This window comes from Halyomorpha halys, unplaced genomic scaffold, assembly GCF_000696795.3.
Source record: "Halyomorpha halys isolate HHAL.00 unplaced genomic scaffold, Hhal_1.1 Scaffold1583.1, whole genome shotgun sequence".
Lineage (NCBI taxonomy): Eukaryota > Metazoa > Arthropoda > Insecta > Hemiptera > Pentatomidae > Halyomorpha > Halyomorpha halys.
The window spans coordinates 254611-276244 of record NW_027113737.1 but is presented as its reverse complement, the minus strand read 5'-3'; the positions used below and the strand labels follow the sequence as shown (position 1 = coordinate 276244).

Below are 21634 nucleotides of genomic sequence, written 5' to 3'. Positions count from 1 at the left end.
CATTGGTTTTTCATGAACCTAATTACACAACTTTTCATCACTATGTAGAAAAAAATATAAAATCAACTTAATCGCATTGCCATCTGGCAATATATGTTATCACAAGTATATAAATTGATTTTGTGAGGCAAAATGAAACGGAAGTAGTAGGGGGGAAGGGAACACTAGTCAATTCTAGCAGGAAAATTTTATATTAATCAAAAGAGTTTAACAATCCTTGCAGTGCCAGTCTGAATGAGTGAGCTCCTATTGCTTCATATCCTTCTATTACAACATAAAATGTTTTCCTGCTAGAATTGACTTCAGCTTTGAGCGTGAATGCATGATCATTATTAATAAAATTTTAATAACTTAATAAATTTTTTAATTAAATTAAATTATTTTATTAGATTAAATTATAAAACATTAGTTTCACTTCTGTATGCCAATCTCAAGACTGCCGCAATTTGTTATTATGTCTGTTTTTTTTGATAAAATGTTATCTGGAATTTGATAAAAATTTTCTCGATTTTACTTTTAAATTATAATAAAATTTTCGCAGAATCAACAATGTATGCACTATAAAATCCCATGGAACATGCAACCAAGTCAGAAACTTGATGCTCTCATAGAAGTACAATTTAAAAAAAAAAATTTAGATATTCTTACGATAATATAATGAAATCTGAAATAATCTACTGACATTATTACTGCACAGTAAAGGAACAAATAAAAATTATTTTCTAGTTTTTGCTGACTATGGCATAGTGAAAAATCAAGAATATGATTAAGTATTCACTACACGCTATACACATATATTATTTGTTCAATTCAATGTCTTATTTTCTATATAAGTAAAAGTTTTTGAGATAGTACACTTCAACTTAATAATTCTATGCCTCCGAATCAAAGGAATGTTATTTATCGACAGACAATCCAACAGTTCATTTCAAAATAACCAACAGATAATGCATAAACTAGAAACATTTTAAATATATATTTTTAAATTCATTTAATATTATTTTTCAATTTTATTAAAATAATGTTTACTAAACTGTTTCTAAAACAATAAAACATAATATAAATACAATAATAAATGAACAGACCTGACAGGTTCTTTGTAGGTCTGGTATCCTAAGAAGTAGTTCTCCGAACTTGGACGGAATGTCTGGATAATGGGCGAGAGTGTAATGCTGGAGTGCTTGGAGTGCTTTCTCCTGGGATGCTCTTACCTTCTCTGGTTCCCTTAATTCGCTTGTGTCTGCAGAAAAAAAAAAGTTCTATTTAATAAAACATTGCTAATATTTGTTACAACACAACAAAAAAAATGATACCATATAAATTATTCAAACAATGAAAACTGTAGGATACAAAGAACAATTGTTGATTATGTACAGCCACGAGTACTGGTTATAAAAAATACTGTATGGTAACTTTTCTTATGAATGATTACTTAGTTGGTTACTTGTGTTGTGATGTTTTTTTTTTCTTTTTCAAATTTTATTTGTTCTATCTGAAGTTGTGAATATTTGTATTTATTATATTTCTCAGAAGTTTTAGTCAAGAAAATGTGGGAATTGCCTTCTACTTCTGCCTTGAAGAAAATAAATTTACAGCATTATTATTCACATCAAAGTTCTATCGATTATTTTTATTATTATTTTTTTAATAATTATTATTTTATTTTTACACTAATGGAATTATTAGTTTTATCACTACAGATCAATTCATATTGTACTGACTTAGCTTATATAGTGTATTAGCCTCCATAACACCCTAATAATCAAAATTGTTATTAATAAATTTCACTTATTTCCATCATTTTTATGTGCTATATTGGCACCAACTGATAGATGTTGTCATCTGGTCGGACCATATTTGATGTAATTTTCTAAATTAATGAAAAAATAAAATAAAATAGAAATGCTTACAATAATATATTAACAAGGCCTGGATTTTTAGGGAATTGTATGTCTTGTTTGTGTGATTATTGTAAGCTGCTGATCAAAAGTCTTTAGGAATCAGTATACCCAGGTGCTATTAGCCAAGTTTTATTTTGCATATTTGATCACAAATGCATATATTTGCATATTTGGACTCTTTTAAGTTTTGAAAAATATAAATAACAAATGCAAGGAGGACAAAATTCCAGATTACAATTGAAAGTTTGTATTCACTTGATTAGAAATACTACAAAAAATGAAATAAATGCTACTTTCAATAATTCACTTCTAACAATAGCTATGAATTTTTCATTCCCTGGAATTCCACTTCTCGTTTATATCTGATTTAAACATTACACTCTGCTTCAAGTTTACTTTGTTGCTTAGTACCATACAAGTGGTAATATCCATTATTTTTAAAAGCTATCGTTATTTAGTTCAAAGTTAAAATCTTGGATTGACTTCTCCAAAACCAAAGATGAAACAGTTTTTAGAACTGAAGAAAAAATTGTTAATTGATCTACTGACATGTCTACAAAGGTGTAATTTTTCTTTCTGTAATGCATGATGAAACTTGATTTTAGATATTACAAAAAGTTGTCTAAGCAATGGCAAAATCACTCTAAAATTTGAACGTTGTATGATTTTAATTTTTTTATGAAGAGAAATAAAATAGATCAACTGAAATAATTCAGCCTTTCAGTTTTTATATATTGTAATTCTGTAAATTTATATTTTTGTTTAGACCTAAAACTAAAAGTTTCATATTTTAAATATTGTTTTTTATAGGTTTCTAGTTTTTTATTTGTTTTAATTAGTTTTTTATTAATTAGAGTTTGATTTATTTATTTTAATAAATAACCAAAAGTTATTGTTCTATAACTGTCAATTAGTTAACTGTTTTAAATCCAATGTTATTTTTCTTTTGTATTACTAATTGTAAGTTTTTATTATTTTAGTTAAGAAAGTGTGCCATATTATGTTTCTCATTATTAAGTTTATAATCCGTTTTAATTATTTACCATATTTTGGTTTATGAACACAAGAAAAACAAAATTAATTTTTAATCGCTTCTGCTATTTCTTTTCTTATTCAGAACCTACTGTATGCATAAGTATATTTCAGCTATCTTATTGTAAATTTAAAGATTTTTAGCTGTGTATTTTGTATTTTTTATAACAAATTTCACAGTTTTTTATTGCATACAAATCTGGGCCTTGTTTATTAGTCATTGTAACACAACAAAAAATAAACAATCAGAATGTATTTATGGTTAATTATTGTAAAAAATGAACCTTTAGTCACCCAAGAGAGAAAATTTTAATCTCACAAATAATAATAAATTGTATAATGATTTGTAGCATTTTTTAAATTATATTAATCAATCATCAACCTTAGCATCAACATTTCAGCCAAACCTGTTTTATGAATCCTTACGGCTGATAAGCAGGTAAATCACAACTATCTAAATTTCCATTATCAAAATTAATAAACTTTTCTAGGTAATCTAAAACCGCATATCAGAGATCTCAAATAGTTTCATGAAGAAATTTTGTTATTTAAAATTTTAATGAAAAAAAAAATTATGATGGTAAATAATTTACTGTTTCCTTACCAGAGGACAAGAGAACAATGACCTTCATAGCCACATATTCGTATCGGTCGACCCTCAACCGCCTCAAGTGCTCCGTGAAGTTCAACATCCGCTCAATCGGTGGCCCGAGGCCAAGGGTCCTTGCTTCGGGCAGTGTAATACACTTGCCTAGGGACACCCTAATCTCACCTGGAGAGCTCATTGACCTGAAGCAGCATGAGAATAGGAGAAGCTCGCACCAAGCGTTAATGAGGAGTGAAGTTTGATCGTCAATCTGCAACAAACATCACCAATGATTTTATTTAAACATTTACAAATAGATAAAAATATCATTCTAATAAATGATAAGTTGAATTAAAAGAGAGAAGTTAAACTGATCAATCTTCATCTTTATTATATTATTTCTTATGAGATTTGAAGTTATACTAAAAGCTATATGATGAGTCGTTGTTAAAACATAGGTACAAGTTTGGCATGTCATATCCTCTCATTAAAAAAAAAAATTGAGGAGAAAGAAACAATAAAAACAAATCTCATGCAGTGAGCAAAATGTACAACTTTCACTTGAGGCCAATGTTCATTTGAAATTAATCCTCAATAGTTCCAGAACAGAAACAGGAGTAGAAAAACAAAAGTCAAGTATTTTCCAATTTGTTCTTAATTGTTATATGCTTAATAATATTATATATTATATTAATTATTATATATAATATATTATAAAATAATGCTTAATTGTTATAGAATCAATATTGAAAAAACTAAAACTGATTTCATCATGTTAACCCATTAGCTAAAAGGCTCGTATATAGATTAAGTTAAATATTTAATAACTATGGTAACACAAAAATGTTGAAAATGTTATGTGGTCACTTTCATAGTTTAGATTTATCCATCTTTAATAAATAGTAAAAATGTGAGATGAGTAATTCTTTCAAATAAACAAAATAATTAAGATACTTTAGAGGAAGATTTAAAAAAAAATGCAATTAAGCACTGTCAAACTACTTTAATGATGATAAAACCTATTGGACAGGGGATCTCAAAAGGGGATCAAAATACTTTATATTTCATATAAAGGTAAGTGAAAGTAAAAGAGTAAATAAATCATAATTGACAAGTTTACAGCAATGAAACTTAAATGTTTTAATGATATAACCATGGAAAGGAATTAAAAAATTAGAATCTGAATTCTTTCACAATACATAAAAATATTAAAATGAAAATTAAATATATATAAGAAAGTTAAAGTACTTACTGATATGTTCTTGAAGAGAGGGAGTGACTTGCACCACTTGACGATCTTGTAGAGACGATGGTCGGCGATATTGCACAAGTTGGCCATGAGATCGGTCGAGTTGCCACCTCCACTACTCTGCGGGCCACCACGCCCGCCCCCTCTCACTTCCCCCTCGTTGTATTGCCAAAGGTGTTCCACTTCCATAATTTCCTGAACAAATCAATGGTAAAATTGATCACACATATATAATATTGAGTAAAGACTGGATTTTAGTGCAGTAAGGTGTGTATAAAACACCCAGATCCTGCAATAATCAACTTTATTGTTTAATTTATAATATTGATTACATCAAAAAATGGTCCATAAAACTCCAGTTGCTGGCAGTTAAAGGAGCAGTAACTTTCAATGTGAAAAATCCAACCTCATTCCAAAAACTTAAACCAAGGTCACTGCAGGACATTCTGTTATAAATTCTATATTTATTATTATCATTACTATTATTTTATTTGTTTTATCTCTCCATCTTTTTCTCAATTTTTTTTCATTAAAAGTCTTATTAATTATCTTACTTTAATATTATTTTATATCTTAAGGCTTTTAAATGTTTTAAAACTTTGTTAACCATCAAATTCCCTACTCTCCTCCCTGTCGACACCTTGCATCCACCTTTAGCTCATTAATTGGCTTTCTTCCATTCAAAAAAGTGGTTGTGTTATTATGTTCATTATTTTCCTTTTTTCTTGACCTTAATTTTATTCTTATTTTCCGTCTTTTTTTTTTTAATATTTCTCTTTTAACCTAATTTTTTATTTTCTATTATTTCCATTTTTAATAATTGTGTAATATATTTTGTAATTCTTGTTTATTCAATCTTTTCACTGTACATCTTATTTTTATTTTCTTTAATTTACTTCATTTATTTTTATATAATTTTCACAAATTTTAAATCATTTTTAGCCATACTTTAGTTTATTTTTATTTCATGTTATCTATTCTCTTACTTTAATACATTATGATTGTTACATTAGTTTTTGTTCAATTAAGGTAATTAATTAATTAATAAATGTTCCATGAAAGTTATGTTCAAATGCTTAAACCACGAAGCCAAGTCACTGGATCAAAGATAGAGCAACAAAAGGTCATCACCACAATCAAAGCATTTTTAGATGTAAAAATATTAAAAACATGCATTATGTTTAAAGGATATTTATATCTACTCCTTAAAATTAAATTGAAACATTGATATTAAAGTATCTGTAAAAAATAATTGTAATGAAAGAAAACAAACGACAATTAACATTAAATATAGGCCATTAAATCAAATATAGTTACCTGGAGGAGAGGAGGAATTAATGAAGTTGGTTGGGCGTGCTCTTGCCTTAAATCGGAACACTTCTGGTCGACAAGCCCAGCTGGTACGGTGTACGAACACTGATAGGTACTCCTCCCACCTCGTGTCCGATCTTCCCTAATTGCTGTTGATAAGATTAAAAATTAATGATGCTTAGATAAAGGAGTCATATTATACATTTAAATATTTTATTAAAAAAATAATTAGAGTAAATCAAGTGTGTGTTTTAATGTAACATATAAATATCATTTACTTATATTTCTTACCTTCTAACTTCATGCCCATGTTTAAACACTTGTCGAACCTGCAAGCTGGACACTTCTTTCTTGTTGCAATAGTAACAGGGCAAGAGGATCCTCTAAGGCAGACGTAATTCTTCCTATTCTGGACAGTTCTTTTGAAGAATCCTTTACAGCTCTCACAGGAAAAAATACCGTAGTGGAACCCTGAGATTTTGTCTCCACAAATAGGGCAAGGGCTACAAATAAAATAAAAATAGAGGGTAAATAAGAAAGAATTGTAAAGAAGAACTTAGTTACCAAATATAAATCACAAATCAATGATCGTAAATGTAATTTGATTTTTCTTTCAATATATAAATGTGAGTACAATATAAATTGATCTTGATATTTTTATATTTGTTTATCCGACAAATTAGTAATTAGACTAGCTAGTGACTTCTAAAGGAAGAACATTTTAAACAGTTATTGTTTAAGGTAGAAACGGAAGAGAAAGTTGTATTCTTGTTGTAACTTGTAAGTCAATCACAATTGTCGTCGATTTTTCATAAAAAAGTATTAAGAAAACAAATTGGGCCCCATATTCATTGGGATAGCAAGATTGGACCATAAAAATTCCTTTAAATAAAATAATTTGTAACCAAATTAAGTCTCACCCATTCTTTATTATTAGTTTAGATGTCCAATGTTTTGGCCAATATGGCCGTCCTCAAGGACAATCTTAAATATAAATTTACACCTCACATCCAACAATTAAAAACATTTTACAGGCTAATTTGCCCAGATCAATACATTTAATTGATGTGGAGGCTTGGTTGTGTAGGAAGTGAAAGAATAGGTGTTGTTTAAAGGAATGAATGGATGAGGATTGGATGAGAATTCCAGAAGGAGGTTACACGTATGATGAAGGATTTGCTGAAGGAGGCGGTTCTATAAAAGGGTATATAAATCAATCGGTTAGGATCTGGTGTTTATTCAATGGATGGATGAACATAAAGTGAGGATATCAAGGATATAGGTAGGTTTTTATTTGAAAAACTTGGAATAGGAAAAGACCAAGGAGGTGTTGCCTTCAGAAGGTTGGATAGAGCCACTTTAACTCTGTATACCAACAGGAGACATGAGAGTGTCTGGGAAACCAGAAGATAAATTTTAAGAAGAAATTTATGAGTCTCTTCAGACTCAACTCTAGCCCAGCAGATAGCTCTCTGTAGACCAAGAAACTGTAGTGGATCTGGGAGAAAACAAGAGAGGACACCAGGAGCTGATGGGTTTTCTAAGGAATGGAATCATGGAATTTTAGGAATTGTTTAAATACAGTTATGGAATTGCGTGTGATCTGGGAAATATTATTATACCAGGAGACGTTGGTCGAAGGTGACTCCAAGGTTTTTTTTATTGGAGAATAGAAGTGAATTGGTTGGTTGTTAAGGAAAAGCAAGGGAGAGAATAAAGGAGGAGCTTTAAATAACCTTAGTTTTTTCAGCAATCAAGCTCAAATCATTGTTTAACACCCATGCATTAATGCTATCTATATCTTTTTGTATTTTTTGGGTGGCCTCAAGTATCTCGGAGGGACAGAAGAATAGATAAATTTGGAGATCATCAGCATATAAGTGGTGAGTGGAATCAGGTAGATCATTAATGTAAATGGAGAAAAGGGTTGGTGAAAATGAGTATTCCTCAGGAACATAAAATAGAATATAATAGAGCATTGTTTGATATTAAACAATATTAACCTGTTTATAAGTTGCTGCCTGCTGATTCCTGGTGAAGCGAGGCCAGCTGAATGCTGCACCATATCGGCAGTCAATGATGAGAATTTATCTTCAAGCACACTTCCATCATCTGTTCCGACATGGAGAAATTCTGCATTAGTTCATTATTACATGAGATACTTTGTCATCATCTATTAAGTTTTCTTTACTAAATAGTTCAAAATCTATATGGAAAATTATATTTTTAAATATATATCAAAAATAACTAGTAAGAGGGAAAATGCATATTCCTTAAAAAAATTAAAGTATAAATTGAATTAAAGTAAGTTTGAATATTAATTAACAAAGATAAAACAAAAATAAATAATAACCTTGAATGGAATAGTCGTGAACACTCCTGGAGTTGAGAACAGGCGAGGGAAAGCCAGGCCTTGGGATGTGCCTACCCTGGATCGGAGAGTGAGTAGGAGAGAACTGGGTTGGAGACACTGATACCGATGAGTAACTAAAAATAATAAAAACATCTATAAAATTATGAAAATATATCATGATATATCCTATAACTGTAATTGATATAAATAATAAATCTTTTTCTATCTATGTGCACTGTAGTCTATTTAGGCTTATTGTACCCATATAATATTAACTGAATTTGAACAATTCTTTAGTATTGGTGAATCATAAGATACACTTAAGAGGTAATACACATATCAAAAAGAGATTTATTGATTCACTAAGTTCAGGGTCCACATTGTGGTTCATGTAGTTGCTGTTATTACATATCTGAAGTTTCACAGTCCTGCTGACATTCTCATCCAAAATGTGTATCAAAGGTTTGCTCAAGTCTTAACTAAAGGAGAATACAGTATCACCAAAAAAACAAGATACACGATTATTGAGTATCATCTGTTCGAAGACTCATTTGAGAAGATACTTCTGAAATATCTCTGTGTGAGAGTTGGAGTGGAACCCAGCACTAGGAATAAAATAATCCAAGAAAAAAAGAGTGGAACCGACAGTGGGTTATATTAAGAAAGTACTTCTCTACTTTTTGGGCATATCGGAAGACTACTAAGTCTCGCAATTCCTTGCAGGGTTTTCCTAGCTTTGTCGGACTTTGCCGAAGGAGCCTCAGGTATAAGCAGGAAATAAAGTTTTAATACGAAGTTCAATAGATCTGAACCAAAGTAAAAACGATTATTGGTTATTGCCTAGTATGCCAATGCCTCCCATATCATCAGGAGGGGTTCGAAACAAATTCAGTCATGCTCTAATCTGGATCAGATTTATACTATCCACATGCCTGAGGAAACTGGAATAGTTTATAGTAAACTATAATATAAGCTACATATATCTGGTTTCAGAAGCCAAAAACAGATAATGAACTTTGAGAAAAAAAAATAGATGAGAGAAATAAAAAAATAGGTACAAAGTTGAATTTGAATTAATCTGAATTTTTTGACACAACAATAATTATTCTTGACAAACACCAAGAGGTGATATAGTCAGTATCATGCTCAAAATGATTCTGCTACCAATCATTTTTCCATAATCAACATCGGAAAGTTTAAAAATAGAAGTTAATCAACAGCCAAGTGATTGGCTTTATACCTGTGACTGTAGCATGATGAATGTTGAGAACCACCATACTGCGAAGCATCACTGTTGTTCCTCGATAAAGATGGCGTGAATGGAGATGATATCCCGGAGGAGGAAGACAAGATATGTCGGGAGGTGACAGGGCTAGCTGTCGGAGAGTAGCAAGAGTACACGGCAGAGTCGGGGCTAGGCGTAGGACCAGCCCCTTTCAGATAGTTACCGCTAGCTACAATAATTAAATGGAAAACATTAAAATAATAAATATTAATTTGTCATATAATAACAGATATTAATGAATTCTACTTACTCAAAATCTTATCCACTAGGAGAGGAAGCTCAGTTTGAGCATTAATATGATTTGTCCTTGTTTGGTCCAAAACTTTTTCATTCTAAAAAAAAAAAAATAAAAAAAATTATAAAAAACATCCTTGATCATGATAACTTACCAATAATTGAAACAACTAATAATAATAACACATAAGACCCCTGATTATTAAAATTTTTAAAAAATGTACATCCTTAAATAATAATCCTACATAGGGAGAATACAGGAGTAAATAAATAAGTACAGTAATTCTTGACTACAGAAGAAAAACAAAACATTTCAATATTTCCTGAATGTCCAGGAGAAAAAAGTTATCTGGAAATCATTTAGTATTCTTTAAACTAGCTAAGTAGAAAAATAGCAATACATTATTTTTGTAATGCAGTATATGTTACATTTAAAAAAAAAAATGCGATAAAATGGTAGTGAAGTTTCCAAATTTTGATTTACAGGACCACGATCAGGCACCCATTGTTCTAAATGTAGAACTAAAATGACATTTAAAACTCAAAACAACTATTTATTTAGTTTAGATAAAAATTTGAAAATGGTTTGTAATTACTTTAAAATAATATATAAATTTAGAAATTACTGAACTTGAAATAGTTTAAAATTCTTGGAAGTACCTTATTTTTTAATCAATGTCTTCCATTGGATTATTTTTTTTTTTTAAGCTTGTTAAAATATACTTATAGGTACTGTAATAGTTCTGAATAATAAGAAATCTGTACACTGAACTTTTTTTTTATCTCTTTCCTGGTCAGTTCTGACATACAGAGGGGTTACCTACAGGTGACCAACATATTCTAACCAGAGTGGGAAGGGAGAATAGGGGGAATCACGTTTTTATTTAATGGGGCCATTATGAAATAAAATTCAACTGTGATTGAAAGGCTGGATTTGAACCTGTACCACTGTAGAATCAAAAATATAGTGTAGTGTTATTTTGGAGTAAATTTGGGCTATAGTGTTAGGGGGGAATAGGACTAAGGCAGTATTAAGTTTTGGACCTTGTAAATTGCCTTAATTTTTTATTATGGCATAATATTTTCATTTTGTTTTTTATTTAACTTTTTTACATGTGTAAATTAGTTTATAAATATAAGAAAGTGTCCCCTTGTAAAGGTGATATGATATGTGTCCATCCATAATTCTAAGTTTTCCTAGAATGATAAAAAGCAAAGCTCAATAATTATCAAAGATTGATCATTTTTGAGTATGATAAATGTCTAAAATATAAAATTGTATTTATTTCATTGATTCTGACATGTTAGGGTGATATTACGTAATCGCTGGCAACTAGAGCCATGGAGGTTAACTTGAGCCCACTATTACGGTAATGAAATCAATTTTGTTGAGTTATTTTTCTACATAGTAGAATTTTATTTTAGTCGGATGTTATTTTTTTTTAAAAGAACCTATCAATGGTGAAGTTAATATAAACAGAAGAATAAAATTAAAATAATATTACAAAAGATAGAAACATTAAGAATTTGATAGAAACTCACGATTGTCTCGTTGTTCAGTTTCAAAGGCTGAGGCACTTCATTATCCCCTTTCGTTTGGTTGCCCTTGCTGGAATTTTGATTGTCTATCGTATCAGCCACATCTTCTGGCTCCTGGAAATATTATAGGATTCAGAAATATTTTCAAGTCTAATTAATTCAAGTTTTTGTGGAGTTAAAAATTATAGAACCAAAGTGGTTGCATATATTAAGTTCATCTTGTAGAAATAATATACAGTTTAACTAAGCACAGAAAATTTAGATGTGACCCAGTTTAATTTAGCATAGAAAGCTCAATATTTTAAGCATTAACCTGTCTTAATCTATTACTATTAAAAAATTATTATTAATATAAATAATGAATAAAATCAATAAATTACCGGTTTGATTGTAGCAACCTCTGTATCTGACAGCTCACCCTCCCAAGACATCGGCCTTTCCACCTGGATCCTGGGGTCTTCTCCATGCCTATTCCTAAGGTTAACTGGAACAAACTCCTGGATTAAATCAACTGATTGCATTATTTTAATTCATTAAAACAAATTTTAAAACCATTACCAGTTTCACTTGTAAAGGTGCTGACTTCAGCATCAGCTGCTGATGAGTCATCATCAACATTCATTTGTTCATTGCTTACTACAACGGAACATGCACTGCTTGAGCCTACATAACATAATTAATCAGATAAAGTTTTATGATATAAATTTAAATTATTAAATATAAAATGTAACTTACAAGATATAAGCTCGCCATTGCACTGGGCTTGATAATACTTTTGTTCATTTTCTGAAAGAAAAAAAAAATTAGATTTACATGAGATTAGCCTAACATAGGAACTAGGAATAAATAATGTGTTTTTCTTGAAAATACAAACATTAAAAATAGTGGAATATGACAGATCAGATGTATAATCTATAAACAGTTTACTATTTTCAGAAGCAAAAATTCAACATGAAATAAAGAAAAAAATCCAACAACCAAATTACAATTAATGGTAACTAAATCAGAGTTTGGTGGAAAAAAAAAAAATTATACATGAGTAATTAACTAAGTTTAGTAATAGGAATCTGAAATATTTTAATTTGAAAGTTCTTAAATAAAAACTACTTCTCGCTAAAATGGGAAACTAAAAGCGATCCTTACTGCCCCTTTAGGTACAAAGGTATTCCATACTTATAATATTTATTATAGAATATGTTTGCAGATAACTAATTATTTACAATGGACACCATAAACTAAATCCTGAAGATAATCTTATGATTCTTGACTAATACCAGGTAAAGCAAAAAAATTTTCATGGCAACAAATACAATAAAAAAACTTCATAAATCTGACTCAGTAGTAACTGGCAGTTAGAGAAAGATATAAAATTCCTAAACTTTTTATTTTTATTTTTCAAGGAGTTGATCCTTTTCTGACAGCTAGAAATTTACTTAATATGTAACTGAATATTAGAGAAAAATAATTATCTCATTATCCTCTAATGATACTTAATTATATTGGTCAAAAATAAACTTACAATGGATGTGTTCTAATATATCCTCAGAGTGACAGAAGAACAATTTATAGTTGTTAATAAAAGATAATATAGTCACAAATAATATACCTAAAATGAATGATATAAAAAAAAAAAAAAAAAAAAAGAAAATCTGAAATAAAAGTCCTCACGATTCCCTAATGACTGAACCTCAAAAAATGGTCGTTAAATACAAAGTACCGGGAGCTTAACTAAGTACTCTGTAACAACTTGACAAATTACAGGTGAAAGCTTTTATAATCATTAGTTTAAAACCAAAATCAACAGTGAAAGCTACTAAAAGACTGTATCGCTTAATAATATTGCCATAGAACAATGTTAGATGGTGTTATATTATGATAGATGTCTGTTTAATATTTTAATGTTTTTCCCATGAAAAAATTAGCTAAACAAAACAAAAAAAAAAATACAGAAAGGCTTAGCCAACCCAAAGGTTCAATGCCACTCTTTACATATATCTGTCTACTGAACACTTTCAGAACTCGATTCAACAAGAAAAGATGAGTTTAAATGAGCTAATTAGAGAACCATTTATATTTACTGAATGAAGGATCAATAATTGAGGAAAAAACAGTGGCAGGTCATTTTAGTGAATCATAAGAGCCTTTCAGTTGATAAAATGACTAACTCCATTAAATCACTCATCGTGTTTTCAATGCTCACTAAATAAAAGGTTAACATTGAATAAATAGCATTGAGTACAATGTTAATTTTAGTAAATTGTTTGATTTTTAAATTTCTAGAATTTTTTTTCAAAAGAAAGAAGGTAAGAATTTTGCAGAAAAGAATATCATTAAAACATGAGGAGAAGTTGGTCGGAGGTCCGGTCAGCAAAGATACACAAATAAACAAAACTTATTTATTTGTACCGACATTTCAACCTGAATTTATGGCCTTCTTCAGAATTGAAAAAGAAAACATGAGGTAACAACCTTAATTTAGAGAAACATAAACAGAAAAAGAAAATAATTCTAAACAAATTTGAAAATATACATAATAATGAATTGAGTAGAAGTAGTTGATACTAATGGAAGATAAAATGTAGTATTATAGAGGTAAGAATTATACAGAGTAAATGATAAAAAATAATAAAAAACAGACAATGTTCAAGTAAATAAAGAGAAAAACATGGTAGGTGCACAAGAAAATATAAATGATGAGTAATTAACATAATAAAATAAATTATCATTATTAAAGAAATATTGATAACATTTTAAATCAATATAATGAAATGTGTGAAAAAAACAATACATATGATATAATGTATGTTATTAGTATCACCTATCATTTACTCAATTTATCATTATGTATATTTCAAAATTTGTTTGTTATTATTTTTTTTAAATATTTATGTTTCTGTGAATCAAGGTTATTTTCCTCCTTTTGTTTTTTCAGTCCTGATGAAGGCTTGAAATTCAGGTTGAAATAAATAAGTTTTGTTTATTTGTCTATCTTTGCTGACGGCACCCCTGACCATCTAAATCATTTAAAAAACTTGTACCTATTGCATCTTGTACCTCAGTACACCAAATAGTAATTTACAAAAATATTTTATATTGTAACAAACAAAATACAAAAACATTAAAGAAGTATTTTGTACTTTCTATCTAGGATTTAAAATACTTTTGTAAAATAATATTTAGGAGTTTTTGTAACTAAAATATGTTTTTATTCAAGGATGTTTCATAACTGCTAATTCAGTTTGAAAATTTCTATTTAATTTCCAATATTTAATTTAATTTCAAATTCATTAAAACGTTATTTGTTTTCATGGAATCACTATTATTTGCGAAAAGAAGCAAATTCCTCTTTATTTCCTAAATGAAATCGCAATAAACCTCCATACCCACACACCTGTATGTTCATTTAACTTTTGTCCGATATCATATTCGATTTTCATTATAAAAAAGAAACAAAATAAAGTTAAACTTTATTAACTATTAACTGAAAGGAAGCGTAAATTTATTTATACTATTTATTACCTATTATTACTAAAGTTGGTGGTAGATAATAAAAATTCATATAAATACTACTACATTCATAGAAATTCTACTACATTCATATGAATACTACTACATTCATAGAAATACTACTATATTCATAGGAATACTCCTACATTCATAGAAATTCTACTACATTTATATAAATACAACTATATTCATAAAAATACTACTACATGACCTATAAATTTAGCTTTCGTCATAGAATTTTTATCATATATTTGTTCATTTAATTATCCAAATACATAAAGACTTTATAAACTTTGTGCTGTATTAAATAAAAAATAAACCGTTAAACTATTTACACCGAATCGATAGATTTTAAATATACATAATTTTAAACTAGAGGTAATTATTGAATCCGATGGCTGGAGAAATTCTTGAATGAGTTAAAACACGAAGAGCACAGATGCTTATCTGTTGGCAGTCCTAAAACAAGACTAATTGAACACAAACATGTTGATGCAGAACAAACGTCCTTTGTACCCAAAAATCGACACTATGGGTCAGGCCAACTTGTCCAACTCATCTACACGCTTGCACATGCGCGAATTTGCCATAGTTTGGCAAACGTGTAGCAGCATCTTAAGTATGTTAAGTAAATTCCAAAGACTCCCGCCCACTTTTCCGCCGACAGAGTTCCAGGAAATGGGCCTGGAGCAGGTAAACAAGATGACCTTGGACCGCTGCTGCAGCTCGAAACGGCCCCGCCTCTTCCACATCATGTTTTCATTTTAACTTCAGATCTAAATAGATTGTATATCTATTGATAATATCGCGGGAAGTGTTACCAAATGCAGTTATTACCAGCGAAACAGTTATAATTTGCCTACTTTTTAAAACAAGTGAACAAGATACAAACTTCAACCAGAAAACTACATCATTAAAAAAGTTCACAAATCATAGTTAAATCCTAACAATTTAATGTTCACAGAACATTTTTTTAACAGAATAAAAAAAACCTGAAGCTGTGCGCCCCATCACACTACTCTCAGTTACGTGTTGTAATAGTGTAATCTTCATAATCCTAACTAATTGCTTCAGAGGGTGTACGTATAAACATAACTAATTTTATTTATTTAATTTTTGTTTACAAATTTTATCGGAAATTCGACAGTTTGAAGGTTTAAAAAAATAAAAATTAATTAAAAAAAAAAGTTTTTTTTATATCCCCAGTAATGCTCAGTGATGATTTAATTTGTTAAAATTATAAAATTGTTCATTTGTAAGTGAAAAAAGTAGAAATAAAAAATACTCTTTGTATAGATTTATTTAAAACATCATAAAAAAATGAGTTCTCTAAAAAAAAAAATGTACTATACATATTTCTACTATTAATTAAATTAGTTTTACAGAATCAAATAATTTATACAATAGATATTATGTATTTCTAATTCCAACAAAATATATTATGGACACTATCATATGAATTAGATTACCCGATATCGTAGTTAAAATTTTTCGGCGGTTACAATAACTTAACTATAAATCGAGAAGTTAAAAGTGTCCTTTACACGTATGCACTTTTATTTTAAAGCAAAAAATCTTAAAAAAATAACTTTTCTTTTTCTAAGCCAGTTGGGATTACTATAGTGTTGAGAGATTACCGAGATTACACTACATTACTATTTATTTGATTTTCGAAGAAAAACAAAAATTTAAAAAGGTGAAAATTACGAACAATTTTTTATTTTATCTGTTACATAAGACGTTTGAGTGAAACTTAATAATAACAATAAATTAAATCCAAGACGCTGAAGAGGGGAATGTAGAATCCAAAAAACGTCTAAAATATAAATCAAACACTTGTATTTCAAACACAGTGACCTGGAGGCAGGAAAGAAAAATAAGACAATTAGTACCATAACAAGGGTGAAAAAAGTCAGTCAATTTATACCAAATTTTTATTATTTTAAAAACTATTTATAATACTAGTCAAAATTAAACAGTCAGCCTAGTTTTTTATGGTATATTGAATGTGAATGAATAAATTGAAACTACAACTCCTACGAATATAATATTATAAACTAATGTTATAAACGAATATAATGTTATAAACGTACAATACATTAAACTATCTTTAATTTGAGCGCTGGCAGACATAGGTATGTCTTACGGTTCCTTAGATATATTTTATCTAAACAACTATAAATTAACATTTTGTGAATTTATTTTATCAAATATCATAAAAAAACTAGTACTCCTACGAAGATAATCGTCATAAACTACTTTATAATACATTAAACTAGTTTTAATTTAGACACCAGATCGTCGAATGCTGTTTGATCTACAACACGAGGAGGCCCCTCACCTCCGGACTTAAAATAGCTCCTTTTTTAGAATGGATACCTCATGTATGACATTAAACATAACAGGTAACCTTAAAATTCCCAAGGTAGTAAAAGGTAAGACACAACACGAATTACTTTTCTTTTTCACAGTAATGCACTACTAATTCATTTTTTATTTCTGTTTTAGAGGGTTCGGGAAAAAAAAAAAATAAAATAATGCTGTTTGAGGTTCAAATTTCTCAAAATAAATTCACTAACTACTTATTTTTAGTACATTTTTATGAAATGTTTTTTGAAAAGCTATATCTCGGGATTGGGGGAGCAATATCTGATGAATTTGTCTCAGGAAGAGGACTAAGGCAGGGGGATGCATTGGCCTGCCTCCTCTTTGATTTAGCTCTTGAAAAGGCCATTAGAGAATCTGGAATTCAAGTGGGCGGAACAATATTCAGGAGAACAATACAGCTTCTTGCTTACGCTGATGACATTGGCATTGCCGGACGCTCTTTCCAAGTTGTCTCTGATGGATTTATGAAATTGGCTGAAGCAGCAAGAAAAGTAGGGCTTGAAGTGAATGTAGAAAAGACCAAATACATGGTCACAGAGGAAATCCCCAGGCCCGGTGAAGAAATCCGGATCGGAGAATATACTTTCGGAAAAAGGAAGTACTCTCACAGTTCCTCACGGGGCATGGGGGTTTCCGTGATAAGCTCGCCGCACATGGCATAAACATCGAAGATTTATGCCCGATTTGTCAGGTTCCTGAGACCGCCGAGCACGTCGTACTTTCCTGTACCGCCTATGAAGCACTGAGAGCCAAGATGACGAGGGAAACAGGACTCTATGTTCTCTATGTTCTGAGCTGATGAAGAAAAAAAACTAACCGCACTACAAGACCTTCGTGAAGAGTGGAAGGAAGCTGTGGGCTTCAATGGAGTGACCAGACCACGCCTTCGATGGAGTGAGGAACTTGATGTCGGCCGCACAATATCGTAATGATTGGTGGAGGCTATTGCAGGAGGCTAGGACTCGACATCGAGTTGTGGAGCCGAGTTAATAATAATAATATCTCGGAAACTATTGAACTAAAGTAGCTCTATTAAGGCTCATATTTTAGTAAATTTACTCTAGTTTTTTAGTGCTGTTGGTACTTTTAACTATATAGAGTTCCGAATGAAAAATTATTTTTTTTTTTACGTTTTGAAAAAGCGCTCATTTTTATCTAGTTATTATAGTTAGTTTTTATTAAATTAATAAACAATTTGAGTGAAAAAACTGACATTTTTCTCCTCTTGGATTCAAGTACTAAAAGTAAGATGAAGAAGAAAAACAAATTGATTTATTATTGTAATGATATTACCATATATTATTATATCATACCATATTATTTCTTATATTACATAATATAATAATATTACGTACCCGCAGGACGGAGACTAAGGACCACCCCCGCAGAGGTGGGCCTGCACTTGACACCGCCCTCCATCTCTTGAGCGTGTGCTACCTCCCCATCGCACAGCCTATCTGTCTTCTGCTCTCCCTAAACTGCTCTATTACCATCCAGTCACTCAAGATCTGCAAGAAACAATAATAAACTAAAATTATTTCTATGAAACTTGATAATTAATCTAAACTAATATACAAAGAGGAAGAATTTGTTTATTTTTTAATGCTCTGCTTTAGGCACAACCATTCCCATTTGAAAAAAAGGATCATTTTGGGTTAGATAGACCGTTTATTGAAGGTTATAGGATTTAATAATAATTGTACAGTCCTGCAAAAATAAAGGGAGTCAAATTTGCAATGAAATACATTGCACTCAATTATGTATCAGAATGATTTATGTTACAGCCAACTGCATAAGGAATTACAAGTAGACAATTAAGACAATTAGAGGTTCATGAAGTTCCACTCCCAGTTACCTACAGTTAAAGGAGCAGTGACCTACAACTTGGGAAACCCAACAACAACCCGAAGACTGAATCCCAGGCTGTTGCAGGATATCCTGTTATAAATTCTATATTTATCAGTTCTGTTATTGTCACTCTAAAAATTTATTTGATCTTAATTTCTTTTACTTTCTCTTAATCTTTTTCTTAAATTCATTTTCTTTTTTTTTCATTAGAAGTCAATTACTTATTTTGTTAAATCCATAAATGTTATTGTTTTTGTTATTAACTTTACTTTAATCTTTTATTAAGAATTATTGCATGGAATATGGTCCGGGTGCAGTAAAAAAAAACTCAAATAGTAGATAATTATACTATTTTATTGAGCCAACGTTTCGCCCCACGTTGCAGGGCTTCGTTAGGGCTGTTTTGACGGCAGTCAAACAAATAGTAAAATAAAATAGTATAATTATCTACTATTTGAGTTTTTTTTTACCGCACCCGGACCATATTCCATTCATCTATACACACGGTCAATCAATAATCTTCCATTAAGAATTATTATTTTAACCTTAATTATTTTTATTTATAACACCGTATATAGTTAAGGGTGTTTTTTGTATGAGACAATACCACCCACCCACATAATCAATTGTAAAAAAAAAATGTACCTCTTACATTGACCACGTAATCTGGTATTAAATAAATAAATGATTTATGAATCCAGCTACGGATATCTGATAAAGTCTATAACTTTCTACTGTACTAGTAAAAATTCAAAACCTAGATTTTAATTTTTTTTTTACATTTCCCTCCAAGTATTCATTATTCAGCAACTATCGAGATGGCTAGGAGGAGAGGTTGATGTACCCCGAGACCAGTTTGGGTAATCGTAGACTGAGCGCTCTAATTTGCCGAGTTGCTAGGACAGCCATTTCCATGCTCCATCATTAATGTCCTTCAGCATCTGCTGGAATCTCCTTCCAGGAATTCAGGATAGGACTAACTGATTATGTCCATTCTGGTTCTTAATATTCAAATGATGAACGGTATAAAGAACGAATCACCTTTACTTCTATTACTCATCCTATTAGCATTTCGACACCCAAGCAATAATATTCATTCACATAACAGATTGAATTATCTCCTTTTAATCAAAATACATTCTATTTCCATAACAGTATTTTGAATATTCTACGTTAACTTTCATTTCAGTTACTATTATTTTTTTCCTTATTATAATAGATTTTGTATAAATCTAATTTAACGCGCTGGTAAAAGTCACAAACTTGTGGGTACCGCAAGGAACTATCCTTTGTTTACCAAGCATTCAAATAATTCTTGGATTGCGGCAAGGCGCAAACGTGCAAATCCAGCATTAAGTCATAAATTTGTCTTTGTTTATCTTACGCAGTATGTCAGATGGAAATGTTGACTATGAAAATTCGTGCTTGCGCAGGCGTGTGGATAGGTTATTTGGATTGGTTGGTGCAAGTTGGCCTAAATTTTCGGCCGACGCGTCGGGCCTCGGTTTTTGGTCGCATTACTTTTAATTTATTATAATATTTGAAAACTGGTCTCCCAATGACATGACACGGACGCCTGAACTAGAGTCTTCGGACCATCAGTTGGAAAACGCTGATGAGGAGTTGTGATTGCTAGGATTGTATTCAGGTATTATAAATCTCAAGTTAATATTTGAAATTTGTCGCAACCCAATATCAGTTCGTTTGTTATCAACTTTGTTTTTTTCACTCCTTTCTTTTAGATTTCTTCCTCCCAAGAGGTACACTGTTGAAAATCTTTTATGTAACCTGAGGAATGTGAAATCTACATTAATAAAACCATTAGCAGTTGTCAAGTTCGTTAATGATACTTGTGCATGTCACACCTGAATAATTACCTTCTATAATTAACTTTCCCTTAAGGTACTATATAGCTAGTAGTCAATACCCTTGACCAATAAAGAAGCAATTAATGAAGGCTATAGATCGAAGAAGAGCTCATCTAATGACTTGAATAGATTGATTTATCGTTTATCCGAAAAATAAATGAAAATTCCTTTAGAGATGTTAATAAGTAGGCTGGGCTTAGACTTGTACTTTTTGTCCCACAAGGACGTGGCCTCGCTTCTCACACTGTGTTACCTGGTTCGTTGTGTGCTCCAGGAGGAGGCAATTCTTCCAGTATAAAATCCTTATCCAGCCGGATTCCGGATGGCTTAAATTATCAGTTTTAAATTGGTAGGAGAGACTGTCACACCAAGAATCAAAATTTAGTCTTATATTTTAAATGCTATTTAAGAAAATTAAAAGAGTCCTGATAGTACCATTATTTCTATAACTATGTATGTAGCTTATATTTTTTTTGTTAAAAAAGAGGTAACATATATATCTCTTATATAAGCACTAAATTTTTAGTGATCAC

The 21634-nt window shown here is 30.3% G+C and overlaps 1 protein-coding gene across 8 annotated transcripts in view; it reads right to left on the bottom strand.

Moving 5' to 3' along the window:
- Positions 1 to 21634, bottom strand: part of Hr39 (Nuclear hormone receptor FTZ-F1 beta) — a 179816-nt gene that overhangs the window by 7181 nt on the left and 151001 nt on the right. For all 8 annotated transcript variants that reach the window (XM_014435441.2, XM_067051069.1, XM_014435437.3 and 5 more), the window contains 14 exons: positions 18741 to 18893; positions 12226 to 12276; positions 12049 to 12153; positions 11871 to 11974; positions 11494 to 11604; positions 9968 to 10049; positions 9673 to 9886; positions 8433 to 8566; positions 8083 to 8191; positions 6371 to 6582; positions 6086 to 6228; positions 4772 to 4963; positions 3538 to 3790; positions 1086 to 1240 (listed from right to left, as the gene is read on the bottom strand). In XM_014435441.2, coding sequence (XP_014290927.1) covers positions 1086 to 1240; positions 3538 to 3790; positions 4772 to 4963; positions 6086 to 6228; positions 6371 to 6582; positions 8083 to 8191; positions 8433 to 8566; positions 9673 to 9886; positions 9968 to 10049; positions 11494 to 11604; positions 11871 to 11974; positions 12049 to 12153; positions 12226 to 12276; positions 18741 to 18804 — 1929 coding nt within the window. In that variant the 5' untranslated portion in view covers positions 18805 to 18893. The remainder of the gene's footprint in view (positions 1 to 1085; positions 1241 to 3537; positions 3791 to 4771; positions 4964 to 6085; positions 6229 to 6370; positions 6583 to 8082; positions 8192 to 8432; positions 8567 to 9672; positions 9887 to 9967; positions 10050 to 11493; positions 11605 to 11870; positions 11975 to 12048; positions 12154 to 12225; positions 12277 to 18740; positions 18894 to 21634) is intronic.